Consider the following 27,382-nt stretch of genomic DNA (forward strand, 5'->3'; position numbering starts at 1 on the left):
TCCAGGCAGTCCCAAACGATAAGATCGTACATTTGCTTGCTCTCTACAGTTAAGCGGCCTCAAACGAATAGTGACTATAATTTTCTCCTCATGAACTTTTGAACCACTCGGAGTGGAATAAAGGTTCTTTCGGATTTTAGACAATGGTGTTGTTGGTCTTCCAGGCATCATCTTCACTTACTAGCCTCCACTCTACAATACCAAACACTTTATATCTTAGTAGAGAGCTCTAAGCACAAGACGTCCCCATCAAAGTAATTCATTTATTGTGCAACGTAAGTTATCAGTGTGCAGAACACTCTGATTTCAAAAACAATAAAAATTTCATGGATCTTATCTTGTTCTTGATAGAAACTAAACTAATTCTCGGATTGCAAAACTTAGTAAAAACAAATTGGGGACCACACACTAAACCAAGTTCACAGAAAATCCTAGTTGGCTGTTATAATATTTAATGAGTGCACATTCCTGTAGCCATGTACTTCACATAAGAGCAGCCACACATGAGAGCAGATATCAATAGAAGATGGGAGACAAATTAGCTTGGGAACTCGTAAAGAGGAACAAAAGTCAAGCTTACCTTGAAGAGACTAAGAAGAATAGTCCACCAACAGCATTTATTGGGCAGTTGGCATTTAATGAGGCAGTTGGGTATGTAACACCCCGACCCAACAAATTATTTTTATTTACTTATTTAATTGTGGAATTATATTTTTGCCCTTGGGAGTAGGGGTACTTTAGTCACTTTTTTGTTCAGAAAGGAATTTGGGGAATCGAGTAGCACCATTGCATAGAGCTCGTGAATATGAGTTTGTAGATAGGCGGTAGGCTCAATTCCGATTTAAAATGAAGAAGTGGCATAACCATAATTTTTACAAATTCCAAACTTTAAAAAGATATGGTCAGCTATTTTTCTCTCACTTTTCTCCCTCTTCGCTACGCCAGCCAGTTGAACCACGATTGCATCGCAGTCCGATGAAAGTTTTAGGTGAGAACTGTCCCAAAATATTCGTCTCTTCGCCCTCCACTTAACCCACCCCTTTTCCCAGTTCGAAAACTTAAGGATTTTGGACTGGAACGACGTGAAGTTTCACTTAGAAACTTCCACCGTCGCTATCAACGTTTCCGGCCACCTTAGGCGGCGCCACTACTTGGTTAAGGATCGTCTCCTCTCCCTCTTCCTTTCCCCTAGGTTGCGCGACACCATGATTTTCCATAGAGGCCGGCCTAAGCTCAGAAAGCTCTGCCCAAATCCTTATGGGTTTGGATGCGATTCACCTAGTTCTGGACACTTTTTGGCCGAGGTCCAAGAACAAAACTTGCTCCATTGTTAGTCTAATTGTGTTGGTATAGGGCTTAACTAGTGATTTGGAGATTTTTCGCCACCGGAAATTTCTCAAGACACCCATCGTTGCAGGTGGTGCATGGGCCATCTTGCAGCTATCCATTGTCCTCCCATGTTCCCTGTGGCAGTTTTCAAAGAGAAAGCTTTCCTCTCTTTATTCTTTGTGAATCATGGCCCCATAACCCACTTGGTTGTTTATGAAATTATTATATCATTCACTTTTGCACTTGTACTTGCGTGTGTTTTATTCATTGTGGCTCATGGTTCTATATTGCTTTTTCTTGAAGGTTGTTTTAAAAAAAGAAATTGTTTTTAAAGTCATTTGCACTTGCTCTTCAACCATTCTCTTGTGCAAGCCTTTATTTCACGTGCATCTGACAAGGCATGGGTTGCTTCTATTCTTTCATTATGGCTCATGGTTCTTTATTTCAAATGGTTGTTTCCAAAAACCTGTTATTTATCTTGAACCAACAATATTATTTTATAATATGTTGCTCCATACTCTCAACGACTGGATATGCAGATTGCATATACCTTCTTATCTTATTCTCTTGATCATAGCATTTGATCTTTCCTCTTTGAAGCTTGTTTTCATCAAAGTCTATTTGAACAAAACTTGTCTCTAATCAAACATGACTATGCAGGAAAATAGGTGTTGCACTTCCCTTTGAAATATGAAGCAGACCATTCATTCATGAAGGAAAAACAGAAATTGCACATACACTTAAAAATCTTATGCAGTCATGTTTATAGTTTTTGAAAAATAATTCTAATTTGCTATTGAGCATTCAAAAAACATTTTTTATTATTTCAGCCATTGTTGAATGCTTGAGAGTATGAGTATAATTGCATACACATAAATGTCCTCCAAGTACATTCACATAGATTTCGGCTGAAAGTTTCATTGTTTCTTTTGTGTTATTTTGATTTAAACTATATGCTTCATGATTCATTGCTTCTAGTTTAATCTTCACAACACTTAGGTTTCATTTGTCTAGCTCAATCATACTTTGTGATTGAGATAGATGAATCAATAAAACCATAACTCACTTCATACATCAAACTACATGCAACTAGAGCTTGGTGCTCTTGAGAGGATTTGCTGCTAAGAGATAAAGAAAAGGTGCTTGTTGAAAGGTTGGATTGTAATTGCCTATAGGTGATAGATTGAGCTAAGTCTTCTTTCGTTTTTCTTGTATTTCTTAATTGAGTAGACTGGATCTCTCCTGGTTTAGTGCCCTCAGTTTTTAACCCTGTTGGGTTTTCTGGGTCAATAATTCTTTTGTGTTATTTACATTCCGCTGTTACAAGTTTTAATTTATTAACCACGAAATTGTTTGTGTGTTGTGCTTGTGTGCCTTTAAAGAACTTATTTTAAAAATAATAAAAAAATTAAGTTATTGTCCCATAGCATACTTCACCCCCTCTCTGTAGGCTTTTAGAACTTAGGGCCTGGTTTTACACATTCAACAAATGAGAAAGAACATATGCAAACAAATGACAAATAAATGTGCAACATGCACCACTAAGCTAAAAAAAATTAATTGAGAAGGAATATTTTGGTAGATGTATGAGTGTTTTTATTGACAACTAAATAACACCACAAGTTGTTCTTCTCAAACATTCCTCTTCTTACCAAATGCCTCTACTTATAAAGGAAAAACTAAATGTTCTATAACACCAACACATACAAAGAAAAAATGAAAACACATGCGCCACTAAACTAAAACAAATAATTGACAAGGAATCTTTTGGTAAAGAAATAAATATGTGAAGTTTATTTTGGGGCTTATGTGTCTTTATTATTTGACATGTTGTTCCCAATTTGTGTTGTACAAAAATTATTGATTGGCTTTATAAAAAAAAAATCTTGCTCTCCTTGTAGGTGTTTTGATCATTTGCCACCTTTTTTAAATGTTGCAACGAAAATCTACTACGAAAAAAAGACAACTAAGCACACAACTTGGTCATTTGTGTTTCTTTTTTTAATACAAGCGACAATCTAAACTATTAGTCTACTTGTGTGGAGGTTTTTTTTGAGGGGGGTGGGGGGGAGAAGGGAATTCGAACTTGGGTGCAAGACGGGGCCCACTAGCATGCCCAACTGACCTCTGCCTTTCCTGTGTTTCTTTTGTATTATTATTTTTTAAACTCATCGAAAAGTACATCCATTAGATAATTAAGGGTGCATTTAGGAGTGATTCTGGGAGGGCCATAATTATTGTTGAGGTTAATGACCTAAATGGTCCTCCAACTATTGCTCCAGTATCATTTTGGTCACCAACTAAAATTTTTATTTCAAACAGCCTCAAACTTTTTATTTTGTACCAAGATGGTCCATCCATCAAAGTCTGTGTATTATTCTGTGAAATCGAGGGACAAAACCGTATTTTTAGGTGAGTATCCTCATCTAAAAGGGTTATTGATCCCAATGGTCCCCCAACTATTGCTCCAGTATCACTTTGGTCCACCAACTAAAATTTTTATTTGAACCTTCCTTCAACTCTTCTTTTTTTTGTATCAAGATGGTCCCATTGTTAAATTCTGTCAATTTTATTGTTAAATTGATGAGTAAAAATGTCTCTATGAATTAAAATAGTAATATATAATTAAAAATTAAAGGAAACTATTATAAAACTTATAAATTTTTTAAAAATTGAATCTCACTAGCCATTTAAAAATTGAATCTCACTAGCCACATGGCTTTTTGTTTTTTGTGAGACTGACCTAATATTTAATAATAAAAAAATTTCTATTGTTTAAATTAATTAAAATCACATAAATATATAAAAAATAACAAATTTTTAAAAGAGTAAACAATAATTAAAAATTAAAGGAAACTATTATAGGAACTTGTACCTAATTTTAAAATTGAAAAAATTGAATCTCACCACCAACTAGGCCTCATCATTTGGCCCGCGGGCTCATGGGCCAATAGGGGCCTGCCCGGCCCATCGAAAAAAAGCCCAGCCCGTCTGCCTTGGGTCGGGCTAGGCTTGGGCTTGGGTGTCTAAAACCCGGCCCGGCCCATAAGCCCGCCTCGATTAAGCCCAAGAAAGCGGCTCGGCCCGCCCACAAAAACCCGGCCCGTTGGGCCCACATACATATATAATTATGTGTAAATAAGAGTTTAGGTTTAGGATTATATCACTTAAATCACATATATAATTTGTTTCATTTCATTTACTTTTCTTTACTCATTCCTAGTTTATAATTGGATATAAATAAGATGAACAACATATCACATCACCAAATATAATCATATCACGAAACATAATCGTACCACCAAATATAATCATGCTTTTCTTGAACATATCACCAAATATTTGCATATTTATTCATATCATCCTTTTAAAAAAAATATTTTTTGATACTTATTATTTTTTAAAATTATTTTTTAAAACGTACTACGATCTAATTATGTAATAACCTCAAAAATAATACTTGGTTTTATTATTTTTGTGGAAAATCTTATAAGTTGTGTGACTTTATTGGGTGTTTTATGAATTTGGTTTTATGTGAAAATATTGAAATTGAGTGAGTTTAATATCAAATTTGGACTAAAATGCCCTTATAATTAAGTTTATGATTTTTTTTAATGAAGTAGGGCCCGTTTAGGCCAGGCCCGTTGGGCTTAGGCCGGCCCAGCCCGATGGGCTTTCTCAAGCCCGGCTCATGGGTCAGCCTTGGACTTTGAATTTTCTAAAAAAACTCGGGCCGATAGTTTCTCTCTCCTCTTTAAAGCCCGACCCAGCCCCGCCCAAGCACATTAAATTTGGGCCAGACTAGCCCGACCCGGCCCATTGATGAGCCCTACCACCAACATGGCTTTTTTTAAAATTATTTATTTTATGACATGGACTTAAAAAGTAATATTTTTTTTCTCTATTGTTAAATTAATTAAAATTTTTAAAATAAGATAAATACAAAAATAAATAACAATAAAATTGACGGACTTTGACAGTAAGACCATCTTGATATAAAAAAAAGAAAGAAGTGGAAGGACGGTTCAAATTAAAATTTTAGTTGGTGGACCAAAATGATACTGGAGCAATAGTTGAGGGACCATTTCAGTCATACCCTTCGATAGAGCTTCTCAAAAAGTCGCATATACCCTTCAAAACTCAGTCACGTGGCCATCACGTGATCAGAAGTGACGAAATCTATCACGGATGGACCATCTTGGTATAAAACAAAAAGTTTAAGGAAGTTTGAAATGAAAATTTTAGTTGATGGACCAAAATGATACTGGAACAATAGTTGGGGGACCATTTAGGTCATTAACCCTTATTTTTGGGGAGAAGGATCTCCCACGCTCTGCTTCTCCCCAAAATCACTTTAAGTAATTATCTGGAGAAGTGATTCTCCATAGAAGATTATTGGTCTTTTGGGAGATTTGGGGGGTAGAGAAATATGAGAGATTTTCAGGATATTAAAGGGGACAAAGTTCAGCATAGTTGTGGGATCGAATTCATTGTGGACGTCGTTTTGGACTTCTACTTCATCAGAATTTAGGGAGATCAACTTTCATTTTATTTAGGCTAAAATGTGGCAATAGTCCCTCAACTAAGACCCGACTTTACTTTTTGTCCATCAACTCTAAAAATTGTTATGGTTGTCCTTCAATTAGATATTTTGTTGCATCACTCGTCTTTTCGTCAATTCGGTTAAATTTTCTATCAAAATTAAGGGCAAATTGGAAAATTCATGTAAAATATTTATTAGATAAATAGACTCATTTATTGAAAATTAAAAACAAAAAACCATTCTCTCCGCTCTCCTATCAACGATCATGTCTGTGATCTTCTCATTGTACAACAAGCAATCCTATCAATCCCAAATTCTCCTCCTAGTAATTAGTTTCCTATAATACATGGCTATAATGTTGGCAAATCCCTTTAGACCTATTGTACACATATAAATATGTACTATATACAATTGATTAATACAAGAGGAAATACATTGTCTACATGGTATTAGCCTAACCCTAGGACTTTATTCCTACTGATCTTGTCCTTCTTCTTCGCTCTCTCTCCTTGTCTTACCCTATGTCGTCTTATTCATCTTCCTCCTCCTCCCTGTCATCTCTTCCTAGCCCCAAATCCTCTCACTTCATCAAACTCTCCGACTCCAACTATCTTATTTGGTTCCGTCAAATAAAACCCTTCCTTGTTGGCCATGATCTCTGGAAATTTGTCGATGACTCTAATCCTTAGCCCCCTGCCACTATCTTCCTTTCCACCATTGATCAAGAAACCACCACCATCGCCCCTACTTACAAATCTAACCTCGAATATGACCAGTGGTATCAACAAAACCAACTTATTGTCAGCTACATGACCAGTGCACTTACTGAATCTATCCTTCATCTCAACGTCGATTGTGACTATGTCCGTGATATTTGGAATTGTCTGCAATGCCATTTTTCTCAGTCCTCTGCTACCAATGAGACCACTCTCCATTTTCAACTCATAGATATGCAAAAAGGCTCTCAATCCGTTGATGAATACCTTCGCCATGCCAAATCTCTTGTCGATGCCTTGGCCACCATCAACGAACCCATCTCCAACAAAGACCTTGTCACTGTTGTCCTTCATGGCCTAGGTCCTGATTACAAGGTGCTTGTCGCCGATCTCCTCATCTTTCCTCCCCTTCCCATCTTTACTGACCTCCGTGCTTGCTTGTTGGCCTATCGTTCTTCTCATACTCAAAATGTTATAAGAAAATTATAGTATTTATATTTAATTTTTTATTAATTTAATAGAAATTAAATTGGGGGACCCGTGACTTTAAGTACATGACTTTTACGAATTGGTATGTATTAATTAAGACTAGTCATGTTCTTAACACAGAAAAAAAACAAAATATTATTTATTTTTTGTTTGTGAATAAAATAATAATATTTTTAAACGAAAAGTTGCATTATTTCATAGTAATTGAAACAATGCACTTCTTGGACATTTCAGAATAGAGATTTGCATCTCAATTTGAAGTCTGAGTCTGACAGAAAAGAAAAGGTTCCTCTTTGAAAGAAGGTAACTTATGGTTGTAACAGGAAAAGACACATTTGTTGAAATTTTTCAGTCACATATTTTCTGAACAAAAGCCTTGTTGCCTATAAATAGATAAGGTCCTACAACATTTCATTCATCCAATTGTCATCCAACAATAGCAGTTTTTAAAGCATTCATAGCATTGTATTTTCAAAAATATAGTGAGTTAGTAAGAGAGTTCATACACAAGTTTGTGTTTGCTTTTCTTGGGGATTGGAGTGCTACTTCAACAAGAAGTCGATCAATGTATCCTGGGAGACATTTGCCAAGCAAATCCTAAACGCATATGTGAGGAGGCAATTTCATCTTAAGGAGATAGAACCAAGTTCTAGGCTCGATCATTTGTAAAGTATTTTTAATTTTCTTGTATTTATTTCGAATTTATAGTGAAGTTTTACTTTCAAAATTCTGTATATGTAGCATTTATCTTTATATTTTACCAACAATCTTAAGACGAATTTGTTTTGGTAATTGCTATATTTATTGGTTTTTTAAGAATCTTAAAGTTATTTTAGTTTCTTAAAAGTAGTTGGTTTATTTTTTAAATCAAACTATGAATTTTCCTCTTTATTGAAAGAAAATAACTGGTGTTACTAGTAGTGATTGTACTAGTAATAACAAGGGGAAAGTGTGGCTCAGGCTTTACTTGTGGTGATCCCCGCTTCCTCTTCTCATGGAAAGAAACATGAGAAGTTCAATGGAACTTATTCAAGAGGTGGCAACAAAAAATTCTGTTCTATTTGACCACACTCAATTTGGCCAAGTTCTTGAAGGAAGATGCTCATGCTACTGGTACTACTGCAGAAGCAGTGGTTGCTGCAGACGCATGGTATCACTTAGACTTCCTTTGCAAAAACTATATCCTCAATGGATTTGACAATGCTTTGTACAATGTATACTGTCCAATCAAAACTGCCAAGGCCCTATGTGAATCACTTGACAAGAAATACAAGACTGAAGATGTTGGCATGAAAAAATTCATGGTTGGTCGATTTCTTGATTTCAAGATGGTGGACTCCAAGACGGTCATCAACCAAGTCCAAGAAGTTCAAGTTATTCTACATGAGTTGAGGTAGAAAACATGGTTCTGAGTAAGACTTTCTCAGTGGCTACAATTATTTCAAGAATTATCTCAAGCATAAGCACAAAGAAATAGGACTTGAAGATCTTATCGTGAGGCTAAGGATTGAGGAAGACAATCATGGTTCTGAAAAGAAAACCGGTGGTAACTCCATGGTGGCTGAAGCACATGTAGTGGAGGATGCGCCAAATAACAAGAAAAAGAGGAAACATTCAGGGAAAGGTTCTCACCAAAGGAACTCAAAGAAGAACAAAGGGTTCAAGGGAAAATGCTTTAACTGCAACAAGCATGGTCATAGAGCTGCGAACTATCAAAGCAAAGGAAAAACTACAGAAGTTCATATGACCGACGAGGAGAAATTGTCCAATGAGATATCTGACATTAACCACTTGGTCTTAATCTCTGAAGTGAACCTAGTAAGCAATACCAAAGAATGGTGGGTGGACATTGGAGCTACACGCCACATCTGCTCTGATAGGAAGATGTTTACTACCTATCAACTACTGAACCAAGGGAAGCAATTGTTCATGGGAAACTCATCAGCTTCCAAGGTTGAAAGACAAGGAAATGTGGTTATGAAGATGACTTATGGCAGGGAACTCACCCTAAACCAAGTGCTTCATGTGCCTGACATTCGGAAGTATTTGGTTTCTAGAGCATTGTTAAGCAAGAATGGTTTTAGATTGGTATTTGAGACTAATAAATTTGTACTCATTAAGAATGGGATGTATGCTAGGAAAGGGTACCTGAATAATGGTTTATTCAGATGAATGTAATGACTATTACCTTCTACGAACAATAAGAACACAGTTAGTTCGGCTTATATTCTTGAGTCCTCAAATGTTTGGCATGGTAGACTATGACATGTTAATTATGATACTATTCGTAGATTAGTTAACATGGATTTATTACCTAAGTTTAACATTGATACAAGTAAAAAAATGTGAAACTTGTATTCAAGCTAAACTTACTAGAACATCATTTCATTCTATAGAACGAAGTATAGAACCTCTAGATTTAATTCACAGTGACATTTATGATTTAAAGTTTGTTTAGACTAGAGGTGGTAGAAAGTACTTTATTACTTTTATAGATGATTGCACAAGATATTGCTATGTCTATCTACTTAGAAGCAAAGATGTGAAGCCTCAGAAATGTTTAAATATTACAAGAGTGAAGTTGAGAATTAACCTAGCAAAACGATTAAGGTTTTAAGAAGCGATAGAGGTGGTGAATATATAGCACCCTTTGCTGAGTTTTGTACTCCACATAGAATTATTCATCAAACTACCGCTCCTTATTCACCTCAGAACGGTATTATTGAATGCAAGAACCGTACATTAAAAGAAATGATGAATGCTTTTTACAATAATAACATCCATTAGAATGCCAATTGCAATTGCTGCTTTGCATAATCTTGAAATACATCAAATGAAAGTTAAAACTATTTTTCTAAACGGTGATTTAGAAGAGGAAATTTACATGGAACAACCGGAAGGATTTGTTGTTCCGGGACAAGAGAAGAAAGTGTGTAAGCTTGTTAAGTCTTTATACGGCTTAAAGCAAGCACCAAAACAATGGCATTTGAAATTTGACAATGCAATGATGTCAAAATGGATTCAAAATTAATGAGTGTGATAAATGTGTTTACACAAAAATCACTCAAAATGGTTATGTCATTGTATCTCTTTATGTAGATTACATGCTTATCATTGGAAGTGATAATGATATGATTAAATCTACTAAAGAATTTTGTCCAATAAATTTGATATGAAAGATTTGAGAATTGCAGATGTTATCCTAGGAATTAAAATCTCTACAACATTGGATGGAATAGTCTTGTCTCAATCACATTATATTGTGAAAATACTTGCCAAATTTGGTAAGTATGAAGATAATCCTGCAAAGACTCTATATGATGTGAATCTTCATTTGACAAAGAACACTGGTCAAGGTACATCACAAGTTGATTATGCACAAATAATCGGCAGTTTGATGTATGTCACAAAATGTACTTGCCCTGACCTAGCATACTCAGTTAATAAATTGAGTAGATATACAAGCAATCCTGGAAAAGATCACTGGAAAGCGATTATTAAGGTTCTTATGTATTTGAGCTATACTAAGAACTATGGATTGCATTACACAAGATATCCATCCGTACTAGAAGGTTACAGTGATGCAAACTGGATATCAAATATGGGAGACTCAAACTCCATAAGTGGATATGTCTTTACGTTAGGAGGTGCAGCTGTATCTTGGAAATCTACAAAACAAACGTTTATTGCCAGATCCACTATGGAATCTGAATTTATTGCTTTGGATAAAGTTGGAGAAGAAGCTGAGCGGCTTCGTAATTTCTTAAAAGACATTCCAAATTGGCCGAAGCCTGTGCCCGCAATATGTTTACATTGTGATAGTCAAGCGATGAATGGAAGGGCACAAAATAATATGTATAATGGTAAGTCTCGACACATATGTCGAAGACATAATACCTTAAGAAAATTGCTCTCAAGTGGTATAATTACTATTGACTATATAAGGTCAAGAGATAATTTAGCGGATCTGTTTACGAAAGGTTTGACGAGAGAGCTAGTTAACAAATCATTAAGGGGAATGGGCCTAAAGCCTATATCTCAAAAGTTGCCAATATGGACACCCAACCTAGCTGACTGGAGATCCCAAGACCTAGGTTCAAAGGGACAACTAAGTTATGTGTGACTGAAGTACGAGCATTGTGGAGATTTCACCCCTTGCCCATTCTTATGATGATACGATGCTTCCTGCATCGTGTATGGTTCAGTTAAGCTTTTAATGATTCTTGTGACTTGGAAAACCAAGTGGAGCATAGCAAGATACTCTTTATAGGAAGTCACCTATATCAGTATGAAATGAGGCCGTTTCTATGACAATTGCAAGGCTCAATTCTCTAAAGTACTGACGAACACCAAGAGTGGTCCATGGCCGAAAGGACACAACGTAGAACCAAATGTGTATGAAAAGGTATTATAGGAGCAATGTTGTTTCAGTTTACACAATGGCTGAACAATTTAAGACATCGTTGGAGCAAGTATTTTCGTCACTAATCCCAGCACGCCACGTGGAAAAGAAGATTATCCCTTAAATTAATTAATTGAACCAATTTATTTGGCCAATTAATTAATAGGGATAATATCTTAATTATAGGATATTATCTTTGTTTAATTTAATTCAGATATTATCCTAAGAGCATTTTCAGCAAGGGGCCCAAGGGGAGGGTTGGGGGGAGGGGGGCAAACCCAAAATGGTGTTTCCAGCAACAAAGATCTGCCAGGGCAAGGAGTGGGGCTTAGCAAACTGGGCTGGCCTAAGAGGGAGGCTGGCCCGAGCTCCAGCCCGAGGGCAAGGGGTGACGTCAGCTCTGGAATTTAAATTTTTTTAACAGTGCCCTCAACGCCTCTCTTGCACGTGGCTAGCTTCTGGGCTCTCCGATCCACTTTTTCCAGCAATCCAATGGCAACCATTTTTTCCCCAATAAAAAAATCGAAACTGCCCCCCCCAACGGCTCTCTTCCACGTGGCTCCTTCTGGGCTCTCCGATCCCCTTTTCCTGGAATCCAATGGTAGCCAATTTTTTCTCAAATAAAAAAATGAAAAAAAATCGAAACTTTTTAAAAAAAATACCCAAAAAATACTGAAATTTTTTTTCTACAAATACCAACCAATACTCTTCACTTTTAACACCAACTCCTCGTACATTTTCTTCTCCTTCTATTATTATTCACTTTCTACTCAATATTTTTTCACTTTCAAGTTATTTTTTTCTCTATCATATTATGAGTTCTTCTAATGAAACTGGAGGGCATGGAGCATGATAGAAGATGTTAGCTTGTGTGAGGCTTGGCTTCGAGTTAGTCATTGTCCCATAACGGGCAATGAGATTAAATTATGTCATATGTGGAAAAAAATTCATCAGGAATTTTGTGATAGGGTAATTGGTTCGACCCGTACGGATCAGGTATTATCCAGTAGGTGGAAAATTCTTAACAAAAAGTTGGCGAAATGGAGAGATGCCTTGACAAAAGCGATGGACAACCATAAAAGCGGGGAAAACCTTAGCAGTGAGGTAAATTATTTGTAATTTTTGTTTTATTAATTTCTATGTCATATTAAATTTTATTTAAATGTTTCTTGCAATTTATATATGTTGTTAATATTTCTTGTATTTCCAATATTAATATGAATGTTTCTTGCAATATTTATATTTTGTTTTGCATTTCTAATAAATTGTTAAAGTTTCTTGCGTTTCCATTATTTTTTTTTAATACTTGTTGCATTGTCAATATTTTTTAAAGTTTCTTGTATTGCCATTTTTTTTTAAAATACTTGTTGCATTGCCAATATTTTTTAAAGTTTCTTGCATTTCCAATTTGTTTTTTTATAGATTATGTAAGCACACATGTTTTTTGGTGCTACTGGGCAAGGCAAAAAAAGTTTCAACCATACCCTATGTTGGGAGGTGGTGAAGAATTGTAAGAGATTCCAAATTATTCCAACGGGTCCGACGGTAGTCTTGAACGAGACGCCACTCCATGAGACACCGGCATCGGATTCACCTATGGATTCCCCGATGAGTCAAGACTCGCCTATTGAAAAGGAGCCTAGGCCTATTGGGAGGAAGGCGGCGAAGGCGAAGAGAGGGAGTAATTCTACCAAGAATGCATCTAAATTTTTGGAGGAACTTTCAAAGATGCAAGCCATGAGAATTGAAATGGACATGAAACAACAAGAGCACGATAGGGCAATTGATGTAGAATATGCAAAAGAAAGGGAAGGGAGTCTGTACTCCAAGAAAAGATTGAAAAAAAGGATCGGGAAACCATGGCCATGGATACAAGCCATATGTCCCCTGAAACAAAACAATTTTGGAAGCTAGAACGAAGGGATGTTATGAGACGAAGACTTTTTCGTGACGATGGACCTAGCAACACGGATTGGTTAAATGATCAAAACCATTAAGTTAGTTTGCTTGCCTTTCATTTCATTGTACCATTAAGTTAGTTTGCTTGCCTTTCATTTCATTGTATTTTTTGTTTTGTTTAAAAAATTAGTGGTAATTCATGTATTTTATTTTATGAGTTGTATTGATTTTCTTTTAGTGAATAAAGAAAATATTCAACAAAATTCCTTTTTATTCAAAACATTCCATACATAAAAAGCAAACCACAACCAAAGCATAAAAAATAAACAAACCACAACTAAAGCATAAAAAAACAATAAAGCATAACTAAAAATACAACATAAACATAATACATTAAAAAAACATCTTCACTTCACTTCATTCACCTTCATTGCCTTTCACCGCCCACAAATGCTCCATCAAGTCAACTTGACGGTGTTCATGAATATACGACGATTGCATCTCCGTGTAGCGCTCAATCATACGAGGCAAGAAACTACCGTCTCTAACCAACGGATCATGCTGCACTGGTTCTCCATTTGGCCCCATGGGTTTTTCATAAATTCGTGTTAAGGGCGTGTTCATGGGATCTGGTTCATACACTTCATCAGCATCGTAATCATACTCATCTTCCACAATCATGTTGTGGAGGATGATACAAGTCATCATTATACTCCTAAGCACCTCATCGTCTAATAGGCGCGCCGCACCCCTGATAATAGCCCACCGGGCTTGAAGGATACCAAAGCACCTCTTGACATCTTTTCTGTACCCCAATTGATAGGCAGCAAAAAAAATTTCCTTATGGGATCGGGGATGTGGAATTGATTTCACAAATGTTGTCCACCTCGGGTAGATACCATCAGCTAGATAATACCCATTCTGGTAGACGGTATTATTGATTTGATATGTGATATTTGGGCCTTCACCTCTCAAAACATCATTGAACACCGGGGATTAACCCAGGACGTTCAAATCGTTTTGAACGCTGGCAACTCCAAAGAAGGCATGCCAAACCCATGTATCAAAACCAGCAACTGCTTCGAGGATGATGCTTTTCTGTTCCGATTGCCATAATTCCCTTGCCAAGCAGTTGGACAATTTTTCCATTGCCAATGCATGCAGTCAATGCTACCAATCATTCCAGAAAATCTACGAGACTCAACTTTTTTTAGAAGCCATTGCAGGTCCCTGAGCGTAGGTCCGCGCAGGTAGTCCCTGGTGTATAGAGTTTCCACTGCATCACAAAATCGCACCAAGCTCTCCAAAATAGTGGACTTCCCCATCTGGGCAATCTCATCCACCTGATCAGCAGATGACCTATACGCTAACATTCGTATCACAGCTGTGAACTTTTGCTCGGGAAGAAGCCCAAAATTTCCAACACAAATTTTCTTTTGAACAAAGTATTCATCATAATTACAAATATCATGCATGACTTTATTGAACAAATGAGGTTGCATTCTATATCTCGCTCGAAAATGAACATCAGAGTACAAAGAATGTGGGATAAAATAATCTTCCAGAAAAGATTCTTACCCCGAGAATATTTATGTCTGTCCACATTCGGGGCACACCCTTTTGCTTGTAGCTCGTCGACGCATTCTTTCTCTCCTTTCTCGCTCTTGCCTCTCCAAAACCTCTTGCATGTCTGCCATTGAAAATGGAGAATGAAATCTAAAATCTGAGAAATGAAAATGTAGAGAAGATCTGATGTGGGAGGTATGAGCTGAGCCTCTGGTTTTATAGAAAAATTTAGACAGATAGATATGACACGTGGCGCAATCTTAGAAGGTGAAAATCTTATGTGAAATTTAAAATTCAAATGAAATTTTGTAAATTAAAATTTATCTGAAATTTGAATTTCGAAATGTATCTGAATTTTGAATTTTGAAATTTATCTAAAATTTGAAACCGAAAAAAATCAAAAAAATGAATAGTATTTACCATGGCAAGCCTAAACTGCTGGAAACACACTTTGCTAGGGGGCTAGGGTAGCCACTATTCATGTGAATAGTAGCTGCCCTAGGGCTCCCCTTGCCATGGCAAGGGGCTAACTGGTGGAATTCTCTAATAAAGAGATATAATCATCATCAAATTAGAAGATTTGGATCCCAATTAAATCCTTAATGGACTCAATCTCTACGAATTTGGGTAAATAATAAATTCCTTCATAATAAGAGTTTTATTCTCTACTAAACCCTAGCCTCTGAGGCTCCTATAAATTGATAGCTTCATTCATCATTCAAGGTATATCTAAATCTACTTCTTAAACCCGAGAAAAATACCTGAAGCCCTCTCCACTCTCCATATTTTCTCCACACAGCTCCGGCCACCACACGCGGCTCCGACCGCCTGATTCACACCATACATACATCTCGTACCCTTTTGTTAGCTATTGTTTTCCTACCAACACTCTAAATAACTTACGCATTGGAGGGTCTTTGGCCAACAACCCCCTGAGTGTGGTCTATTTTCTCCAGTCTATTTTACAACAATTGAGGAAGAGAGAGAATGAAGATCAAAGGGCGAAGGATATAGAAGCAAATATTCTCCCGCTAGAATTTTTGCATAAACATTTGGTTCATTCATTGAGAGCACGAGTTATACTTAACGCGTGCACAAGGAATTCGTTCCTCCAATTTTTCAATCCACGAAGCCTTATAAACAATCATGGTTGGAAGTAAGAAAACAAGGGGCAAGACCGCTGCAATGGCCTAATCCAGGACACGCTCGGACCACCACGACGTCGTGGCTCTGAGAAAATCCCACACCAAAACCGAGACTGTGGCACGCCCTCACGACACCGTGGCCGCCATCGCTTCTCCTCCTCTCGATCCCACGACCAAGAACACCATCTTAATGCACGCCACCGAGCTACAACAGTAAGGCCCTTTGGCTGGAACCACTGTGCCACTTGCCGGACTAGCAGCTAGGACCACCGCCCAAGCCTCTGCCATCATCGTACCATCTCAAGGGCCGGCACTGGATCTAGCCACCTTCATAACGCTGCCACCGAGCATGCTGGAACCTCCCATCAGGGTAGGCTCACTACCACTACCGACTTTGGCCCAATTTTGGAGAAACTTCAGTCATTCTTTCCATTGCCTCCACGCTCGACGCACGCTCCTGCGTACACCTCCAATGAAACCTTGACCCGTGTGCAATTAGGCTCCGCACACTTCCCTCATCCCGGTCCACGAAGTCAAGTAGACCTAAATTTGAGAGTTGACCAACTAACTCAGAGAATGGACAACCAAAACAATTTGATGAGGCAGCTCTTCAACCAAGTAAACTTGGCTCAAAACCTTGGCCTTGGACAATAGGGCGAAGAGAGAAAGATGGACGAACATGCCGATGGGCAATTCGATGGGTACTAAGCAAGTCAAGAAGGACTAAGCAGACAAGGAGAGGGACAACAACGCTGTCAGCTTGCCAACATCTCACAAGCATATACAAGCCACACTCAGAGTAGACTAGGTCTCTCATCTAGATTAAGCTTAAGGACCAATGTGCGTGAAAGACTGGGCCCACAACTTGACATCCATGCTCGCCTAGGTCGACAGGGAAATGTTCACGAAAGGCTAGGCCCTAAGGGAGGTTAACCTGACGACCCTCTCAATGAGGATCGTGAAGAAAAGCGCTTCATTGCCCTCTCCCGAAGAACCAATTCCCATCGGAAGCTACAGGGAATCCCTCACAAGCGCAGTCCACTAACACGTCGTCTAGGCAACATAACTGAGAAGGTCGACCCTTGCGAACTAATGTGAAGGTCATAAACGTGATCGACCAGCCATGTGTGCAGAATATGCTGAGAAGCTTGTAAGTAACCGACTTCAAGACTTCAGGATTGGCAAAAATTTCAAAGATGCACTATGCATAGAGGTAAACTGAGCAAACTCCTCACTTTTCACGGCTGAAATCGAGCCGGCTGCTACCCCGAAAAGATTCTTAATGCCCTCTTTCAAGTACTTCAAAGGGGATTTCGATCCCGAAAGCCATCTGAAGCACTTCAAGAGCGTTGTGATCCTCTACAAGGCCGAAGACGCGCTAATGTGCAAGGTGTATGCAATGACTTTGCGAGGAGTAGCTTAGGACTGGTTCGACACCCTGTCATCCAGGTCGATCAGCAGCTTCAAGGAGCTTGCTTTCGTCTTCATCAAAGAATACACTTCTTACCGGACAATCAAGAAGAACCATGGCTACTTGTACAACCAGCGCAAGAACCCCGATGAATCCCTTCAAGATTACATCAAGAGATTCAAAACAGAAAAAGTTGACATTGTGGGGTGCGATGACCGAATTGTGTCCTTTGCATTCAAGAAGGGTCTTCCAGCTGAACACGACTTATACCGCGAGCTGACTATCACTCCTAGCTAGACTCTAGCTGAGGCCTTTGTGACTGCGAAAATCTATGCGTTCTTGAATGACGATCGAATCGTCACAAAGAAGTCTACTGAGCAGGAAGATCAGCCGACCCAGCGGGCAGGCCAAAAAAAGGGACAGGCTTAGTAGTAGAGATAAAGACAAACGCAAGTGGCGCCTACAAGGAGATGTTACGACAAGGAGAACTACACCAAGTTCTCCATCCCTATACATCAAATTTTAGTCCAAGTGAAAGACAAACCTTGGATAAAAAGACCTATCACCCTTGAAAGGAAATCCGGACAAGAGGGATACCATAAAATATTGTGTCTTCCATGCAACGCACGAGTATAATACGAATAATTGCTTTGCTTGGAAAGCGCACCTCGAAGAACTCGTGAGAGAAGGTCACTGCACGAAGTTCATTGTGAAGCAGGCGATCCAGCATATTGAAAACTGCAATACCCCAAAGGAGTCACCCAAGAAGGTCATAAGGATTAACACAATCCTAGTCAACTCTAAGGAGTCTGGGCTGACCAGCAAAGAAAAGAAGGGGAAGATCAAACAGGCCACTGTGATCTCCTAGGTTTCCACTAGTCTCCCACTGGCAGAAGAAGATCCCGTGATCGACTTCCAAAAGAAAGATCTAATCGACCTTGATGTATTACACAACGACGCCCTTGTCATCAGCATTCAAATTGCTCAGGCCATGGTCGACCAAATCCATGCAAACGAGGGCAATGCAGCTAATATCCTACAATTGGCAGTCATCCAATAGATGGGCTTAGAGACAAAGATCAATAAATCAGCTAGGTCACTAACCGACTTCAATAGCCTAACAACGGTTCTCGTGGGCATGATAGATCTTGACATCTACTCCCCACTTGTAATCAGCTCGGAAGCGTTCATGGTCATTTATGAAGTCTCACCTACAATGACATTTTGGGCAAACCATGAATCAGCAAGATCAATGCCATCACCTCCGTCACACATCATAAAATCTGCAATGCAATCCCTGGGGGCAGTGTCGGCTAGATCAACAGTGATCAAGCAATGGTGAGGAAATGCTTAGCTCAAGAGCTGAAGATAAGCAAGCAAACACAGTTCCTTCCTATGAATCAGGCAGATCTAAAGGGAGTAGAACAAGAAGAGGAGAAAGCAGATCTTGTTCCTGACGGCTGAAACGAAAGGGAATAGCTGCTCCCCAATAACAATCAAAGAATCAGGACCAAGTAGGGAGATCCGTCCGGAGTCTCTCGTGAAGAATGATGGAAGCCCGAAGAGGATGTCGAGCTAGTACCCCTTGATCCTGACAAGCCAGAGAAAAAAACGCGGATTGACCCGGGCCTAAATCATGAGGAAAAGGCAGAGCTTGTAGCCTTCTTTTTTAACAACAAAGACATATTTGCATGGTCGTCATCCAACATGCCAGACATCGATCCCCAGATCATTTGCCATCGCCTACACTTCAACCCAGCTATCAAGCCTGCAGTGCACAAGACGCACAACTTCCCATGAGCGGGTTGCCATCATTGAATCGAGATCGACAAGCTCCTAGCTGTCACTTTCATTGAAGAAGTCTCCTACGCAGAATGGCTGGCGAATGTTGTTCTAGTAGCAAAGAAATATAAAGGCCTGTGAAGAGTGTGCGTCGATTACATCGACGTCAACAAGGTATGCCTTAAAGATAACTTTCCACTGCCAAGAATCGATCAGCTAGTTGATTCAACTTCTGGAAATCAACTGCTAAGCTTTATGGACGCCTACTCCGGCTACAATCAAAGCATGATGCATGAAGACGACAAGGCAAAGACCTTATTCATCATCAAAAGAGGTACATACTGCTACAAAGTCTTGCCCTTTGGGCTGAAGAAAGCCGGAGCAACTTACCGAAGGCTAGTAAACAAAATTTTCAAGGAGCAAACCGATAAGACTATGGAGGTCTAAATAGATGATATGTTAGTCAAAGCTCCGCAGCGAGCAGACCACATCAAAAACATTGCCGAGGCATCAACCTGCTCTGAAAATACAACATGAAATTAAACCCGAGCAAATGCACATTTGGAGTCTCGTCCGGCCAATTCCTGGGATACTTGGTCACCCAAAGAGGAATTTAGGCACATCCAAATCAAATCAAGGCTATACCCAACATGAAGTCACCTGCCACAACAAATGAGATACAAAATCTAACGAGTAAAGCAGTAGCTCTCAACCGATTTCTCTCGAGATCTACCAACAAGTGCATGTCATTCTTCAAAGCCTTGAAGAAAAGACACAAGGACAAGCGGGATGACTAGTGCGAAGTAGCTTTTCAAAACTTGAAAACCTACCTCACTTCACCTCCCCTATTCTCAAAACCGATACAAGGCGAAGACTTGTACATCTACCTGGCCGTGTCTGACTCAACTATCGGTTCAACTCTCATCCGAGAAGAGCTGGGGGCACAACATTCGGTATTCTACAATTCAAAAGCTCTTCTTGATGCAAAGACTCGCTATCCGAAAATGGAGAAGCTCATTTTTTCGCTTGTGGTTTCCGAGAGAAAACTAAGGCCCTATTATCAAGCACACCAGATAATTGTCATGATATAATTTTCTTTGAGATCAATCCTCCACAGCCTCGACGCTTCTCAACGACTCATGAAATGGGCTATAGAACTCAGTCAATATGACCTCCTCTATAGGTCGAAGACTACTATAAAAGCTTAAACTTTAGCAGATTTTGTTGTAGAGTTTACTTCGACAGCCGAAGAAGAGAAGCTGATCACGAAAAATAAGGAAAAAGTAGACGATACCTCCCCCATCGATTCAAACCTGCCTAACAACATGTGGTAGTTGCATATAGACAGAGCATCAAATCACAAGGGAACATGGGTAGGCATCGTCATAATCACCCCAGATGGAACTTTGTTGGGATAAGCCATCACACTAGGCTTTCTTGCTTCAAACAACGAGGCAGGATATGAGGCATTGCTTTCATGACTACGCATAACAAAAGAACTGTCGATCAAAAGATTGTCCATCTACTTAGACTCCCAGTTGATCAGGAATCAAGTCTCAGGCGAGTACATGGCAAAACATCAAAGAATGGTCCAGTACCTCGATAAAGTCCAAGGACTTTTGAAAGAATTCCCTACTTTCACCATCCAACAAGTTTCGTAGGTGGAGAACACTCATGCAAATGCATTGGCGAGCCTAGGATCAGCGCTGGACACCCAGTTCAGTCCCAGTCGAACACCTTGACTAGCCAAGCATCGAAGAAATAGAGCCAATTAACTAAATGCAAATCGATGAAGACCCCAGCTGGCAAGACCCCATCATCAACTACTTGGTGAATAGAAATCTGCCAACGGATAAGTCTGAAGTTAGGAAGGTCCAACAGAAAGCCATGAGATATTACATGTAAGGCGACAAGCTCATTCGTAGATCTTACTCAGGCCTATACCTCACCTACATAAAATGCCCTCAAACACTTGAGGTCCTCTGCAAAATTCATGATGGCGAGTGTGGCAACCACTCTAGGGGCATGTCAAAAGATGTGATCGCTGCCAACGGTATAAAACAGTTTCTAACCTACCTGCCGAAATCTACCATTCACAGAATTGTCTGTGGCCTTTCATGTAATGGGCCATCGACTTAGTAGGCCCCATGCAAACAAGACCCGTCAAGAAAGAAATGATGATCGTCGCCACTAACTACTTTACTAAATGGATTGAGGTCGAAGCTCTATCTTCAACCAAAGAAGTCGATGTGGAACGATTTATCTGGAGAAAAATCATCTGCTGATTTGGCTACCCACAATCACTAGTTACTAACAATGGCTCACAATTCATTGGCAAGCAGATCACTGCATTCTTTAAAAAATACGGCATCAAGCAGCATCCGTATACCCCGAGATATCCTCAAGGCAACAGCCAGGCCGAGGCATCCAACAAAATAATATTGGATTGTCTAAAGAAGAGATTAGAAGGCGTCAAAGAGAAATGGGTAGATGAACTCCTTGGAGTGCTATGGGCTTATCGCACCACCAAGCGGAGATCAACTGGCGAAACCCCATTTTCCCTCGCCTATGAAACTGAAGCAATCATTCCTCCTCACGTCACTGTCCCTTCCATAGGCATTGAAGTGAGCAATATTAAGCAGAACTCCGAGCAGATGAGGCTCAACCTTGACTTATTTGAAGGCAAGCGCGAGAAGGCAATTGTCTGAGTCGCCTCTTATAAATAGCGGTTGAAGTCTTACTACGACAAAAGAGCCAAGATAAGACAGCTTCAACTAGGCAACCTTGTGCTAAGAAAGGCCTTCATCACTGCGCAAAGACAAGGATCCAAAAAGATGAAACCCAATTGGGAAGGCCCTTACATGATCAGTCGGTCCAGGGGCAAATGGAGCTATACACTTGACACCATGGATGGAAAAGAAATTCCACGACAATGGAATGCCTACCACCTTCAAAGATATTATCCATAACTTTCTTCCTACCCGCTCAGCTCCAAGCAGATGACTGAGCACTGCACATTTCTGAAAATGATAAGCCACTTCTAGAAGTTCCGGGTTCTTTATTTAGTTATTTCCATTTCGAATAAAGCGATGTAATCTCATGAACATCAATAAAAGTTCAATTTCTCATTCCAGAGTGTCCACAAAAAATAAAAATAACAAAACATTTGCCCATAAGCAGCGTCCTTCTGTAGACGCAAGCGACAACCAGAATCGTCCTATGGGAGATGCAGCTCGCAAAAAAGCATCCACAAGGAGATGCAGGGTGTGCTAGGAGTTTCCTAAAGGGAGGTCTCTATGCTTCCTGATGGAGGTATCAAGGTTCTTATTCGTTCCCTATGGGGGCAAGATAGTCATACAGTTGCCCATAAGGAGCGTCCTAAGGGAGACGCAGGGTGACGACCAGAAGCGTCCTTCAGGAGACGCAGCCAGTAAAGCATCCTAAGAAAGGAGCAAGGTAAGCCAGAAATTTCCTAAAAGGAGGTCTCCATGCTTCATGGGAGAGGTATCCAGGTTCTTATCCATTTCTTAAGGGGGCAGGATAGTCATACAGTTACCCATAAGGAGGGTCCTTCTGAAAACGCAGGGTGATGACTAGAAACGTCCTATGGAAGATGCAGCCCGCAAAGAAGTGTCCTAAGTGAGACGCAGGGTGTGCTAGAAATTTCCTAAAAGGTGGTCTCCATGCTTCCTCATAGAGATATCCAGGTTCCTATACGTTTCCTAAGGGGGCAGGATAGTCATACACTTGCCCATAAGGACCACCCTAAGGGAGAAGTAGGGAGACAACCAAAGCATCCTCCTGGAGATGTAGAATACGCCCGGAGTCCCTCGAAGGAGGCCCTGGCTTTTCTCAATATCCTAAGGGAAAGTTACAGCCAATACACTAGCCAATTACTCAAGCAATTCACAAGACAATATGCAAATTGAAGTTGAAAAAATAATAAATGAAATTTCCATAGCAAAGTGACCAGTCGACCAAGTTTAAACAAAAAAAAGATGGTCAAATAAGACCAATTATTCTAAATAAAATTTTTTTTAAACAAAAAGTAGACTACAAAAGCTGAAAAGAAATAAAGGAATCTTCATCTACTCCAAGACGCCAGCATGAGATCCCTGATATGCAGCCTCTTCAACATCCACCTGATCAGCCAGCTCTCAGCAACTCCACGTGCCTGATCTATGACGTCTACCACCACCTTATCAGCTACATCCTCCTCTGTTTCATCCTCTTCAGCTACCGCCTCTTCAGCCACCTGCTCTTCAGCGCCTTCTATGTTCACAGCATTAACTTGCTCACTTTGCATAGGGAGCAAGTCAGGACAGAGCATCTCGATGTCTTCATCTCCAATGGCATAGAAGGGATCATTTCCATTCTTGCGATTAAGACGAAAATATGCATATTTTTTACTAACCAAGTTAGCAGCAAAAAGGAAGGCAACAGCAGATGAGTTTCGGATAGTTTCAACATAAAAAACTACTCTTTTTTTAAGCAGATGAAATGTTGCTTTCCTTTGTTTTTCCAGGAAAAGACTTGAGAAAATACCAAGATTACTAGCTTGACGAATTTGATCAACTAGCTTAGCACAAATGGATGGACTGAACAGAAAGTTAGACTTGAGCATATCAGGCATGTCTGCATCCCCTATAGGGCTGGACTTGTCCACCTTGGGATTAGCCACTAATGTTACAGAAGAGCCCTTCACCCAGGCAGATGACTCTCTCGTCTTCTTGGCTGCGGCCATCCTCACTTCCAAAGGAGTCAACGACGCAGAATTAACTCCATATTTGACTACTCGTGACTCAATTGCTGGATTGTGATGGTTGGACAGATGAGCAGACCTCCTAGTTTAACCTCCATCCTTTAACTAGGGCAGATAACCCGAACTCTAGAGAGGAATATTTGCATCTCTTTGCCTCTCAGCAGGTGAACTAGTTTGTGAGCAAACCACTTCATGGAGTAGATCACGGTCTCCAAGCTTTTCTGTAGGAGGCTTGAGTGGAACATCTCGAATATTATGCATACCAATCTTCTTGCTATCTGCACCAATGAGATGTTTAACCCTAGCTTATGACGAGAGAACAGTCCCTACTTGACTTTTCTCAACAGAAGCGATCATTGGCTTCTTCCTCAACTGAGACACATCTTTCACCCGTGAAGTCGCAGCTTCATTTCTTAAAGACTTGACATCAGCCTTCCTTTTTTATGGAGGTCTGGCAGAACACTCCTCCTGCCCAGCCTGCAGATCATCAGAGTCAAGACCATTTTGCTTCCATCTCTCAACATCCTGGGTAAGGGGCAGACAATCAACTTCCTCCTAATCCTCGCTCAGCGGCCACTAGTAGCCACCACCGGCTACAACCGTCTTCGGCCTCTAGTCACGACGACAACCAGCCTGGTCCCACCCAGTTGGTCCTCACTAAGAAAAGAAGAAAAGACCAATATATATATATACGTGCTCGATTCACCTTGGGATGCACGGCAACTCCTCTCTTCGACAAGCAGTACAAATTCTCCAAGATCTTTCTCAAGTAGAAAGTAGAGAAGTTAAGTTTGCGATGTGAGAAAGAGTGAAGAGAAGCCCTGTATTAATACAAGTTGGACAACCCGGGTCAAGAAGAATCACAAGCCAATTCCTACTAGGAATCCTACTCCATGAACAGTCAGAAGCTTACTTCAATTGGGAATCCAATCTGCAAAAGGAGTCCAACTCTTTGAAGAAAGCCTAGACACAGTTGGAGAGCCCGAAAAATAATTTCATCTCCTACATGTCGCACAAGCACCATGCAGAAGTTGGGGGGCATTTGTGGGAGCAAATATTTTTGTCTCAAATCCCAGCACGCCACGTGGAAAAGAAGATTATCCCTTAAATTAATTAATTGAACCAATTTATTTGGCCAATTAATTAATAGGGATAATATCTTAATTATAGGATATTATCTTTATTTAATTTAATTCAAATATTATCCTAATAAAGAGATATAATCATCATCAGTGTAGGAGATTTGGATCCTAATCAAATCCCTAATGGACTCAATCTCTACGAATTTGGGTACAGAATAAATTCCTTCCTAATAAGAATTTTATTATCCACCAAACCCTAGCCTCCGAGATTTCTATAAATAGATGGCTTCATTCATCATTCAAGGTACATCTAAACCTACTTCTCAAACCCGAGAAAAATACATGAATCCCTCTCCACTCTCCACTCTTCATATTTTCTCCACATAGCTCCGACCACCACACACGGCTTCGGCCACCTGGTTCACACCATACATACATCTCCGTACCTTTTTGTTAGCTATTGTTTCCTTACAAACACTCAAACTAACTTAGGCATCAAAGGGCCTTTGGCTAACACCCCCCATGTGTGGTCTATTTACTACAATCTTTTTACAGGAATCGAGGAAGAGAGAGAAGGAAGATCAAAGGGCAAAGGATCTAGAAGTGAATATTCTCTCGCGAGGATTTTTGCACAAACAGACATCATGCTCACTGATTAGCTAGTAAATCCGATTTTACTTCACTATGAAAGGTTCAAGGCCAAAAGCTACCTATCTTGATGTGGTGTCAATCGAATTCTCTCAAGTGTTTGCATTAACTAATTTCCATTCATGTGGGGAATTGTTAGAAAATTATAATATTTATATTTAATTTTTTAATAATTGAATGGAAATTAAATTATGGGACCCGTGACTTTAAGTACATTACTTTTACAAATTTGAATGTATCAATTGGGAATAGTCATGTTCTTAACAGAGGAAAAATAATATATTATTTATTTTTGTTGTTTGTGAATAAAATAATAATATTTTATATGAAAAGTTGCATTATTTCATAGTAATTGAAACATAGCACTTCTTGGACATTTCATAATTGAGAGGTTCCTCTTCAAAAGAATGTAACTTATGGTTGTAACAGGAAAAGACACATTTGTTGATATTTTTCAATCATATCCTTCTTGAATAGAGGCCTTGTTTCCTATTAATAGAGAAATTCCTACAACATTTCATTCATCCAATTGTCATCCCACAATAGTAGTTTTTAGAGCATTCATAGCATTGTATTTTCAAAAATATAGTGAGTTAGTAAGAGAGAGTTCATACACAAGTCTAAGTTTGCTTTTCTTGGGGATTAGAGTGCTACTTCAACAAGAAGTCGATCGATGTATCATGGGAGGTTTGCCAAGAAATCCTAAAAGCACCTGTGAGGAGGCAATTTCGTCTTAAGGAGATAGAACCAAGTTTTAGACTCGATCATTTGTAAACTAATCTTAATTTCCTTGTTGTTATTTTCTTGCATTTATTTTGAATTTATAGTAAAGTTTTATTTTCGAAATTATGTAAACATAGCAATTATCTTTATATTTTACCTACAAATGCTGCTCTTATGGTAACTCAACCATCCAACCCTGGCCTCCACCCAGAAACCACACCATGCCACTACCCCTAACTTTACCCCCTCCCTCAGATAAATACCTTCAATTGGGTAAACGAGTATGGTGGTTTGGATTGGATTAAGGCGTTGGATGTGTCTATTTGAACTACCAAATACTCTGTCTTTGGAATTTGAGCCATTTTCAATTTGAGTGTGTGGGGAAAAGGAACAGGCTTTTTGGAATTCCTGTTGACTCTAGTTTCAAACCCCCGCCGCTACTATGGGGTTGATGATTTTTTCAACCCTCATGGAGGTAGCACCACCGACTCCTTCTCTCATTCTCCACCAACCATCGTTGAGTTGAGTGCCCAGATGGCTCCGCTCCTACAGATGCAGACTTTGACCCCGAACCCGATCCAGAATCAGGATCCTCTTTTGACGACCCCGACCCCGACCCCGACCCCGACTCGACGACGACCCCGACCCCGACTCCGAAGACGACCCCGACCCCCACTCCGATCCCCAACCCCGATTTGTCTCTGATTCCGACCCTCCCGATTTCGACTCCGAACTCAGGCTGTATCCTATGCATCTTCCGCTGCACAGATTATGACTTCTAGACTAACGACCCCGACACATGGACCAGATTGCGCATATTGTGGTGATCCGAGACACACTTGTGAGACTTGTTTTAAATCGCATGGCTACCCCAATTGGTGGGCT

General features: G+C 39.6%; 1 protein-coding gene across 1 annotated transcript; it reads left to right on the forward strand.

Moving 5' to 3' along the window:
- The first annotated feature begins 8,083 nt into the window (after nucleotides 1-8,083).
- LOC117634039 lies at nucleotides 8,084-21,990 on the forward strand. Its single transcript, XM_034367940.1, has 4 exons — nucleotides 8,084-8,113; nucleotides 8,172-8,381; nucleotides 8,524-9,165; nucleotides 21,625-21,990. Exons 1-4 carry the CDS (start codon nucleotides 8,084-8,086, stop codon nucleotides 21,988-21,990), a joined length of 1,248 nt encoding a protein of 415 aa, XP_034223831.1.
- The last annotated feature ends 5,392 nt before the right edge of the window (nucleotides 21,991-27,382 follow it).

The sequence above is a fragment of the Prunus dulcis genome, chromosome 7 (genome assembly GCF_902201215.1).
Source record: "Prunus dulcis chromosome 7, ALMONDv2, whole genome shotgun sequence".
Taxonomy (NCBI): domain Eukaryota; kingdom Viridiplantae; phylum Streptophyta; class Magnoliopsida; order Rosales; family Rosaceae; genus Prunus; species Prunus dulcis.

Bases quoted from the DNA above. Each gene is read 5' to 3' on its own strand.
- LOC117634039 (XM_034367940.1), top strand. From the start codon at position 8,084: ATGAGAAGTTCAATGGAACTTATTCAAGAG. The intron at 8,114-8,171 runs GTGGCAACAAAA...AAGTTCTTGAAG, and splicing joins CAATGGAACTTATTCAAGAG to GAAGATGCTCATGCTACTGG. The intron at 9,166-21,624 runs GTATTTGAGACT...ATTGGCAAGCAG, and splicing joins GCAAGAATGGTTTTAGATTG to ATCACTGCATTCTTTAAAAA.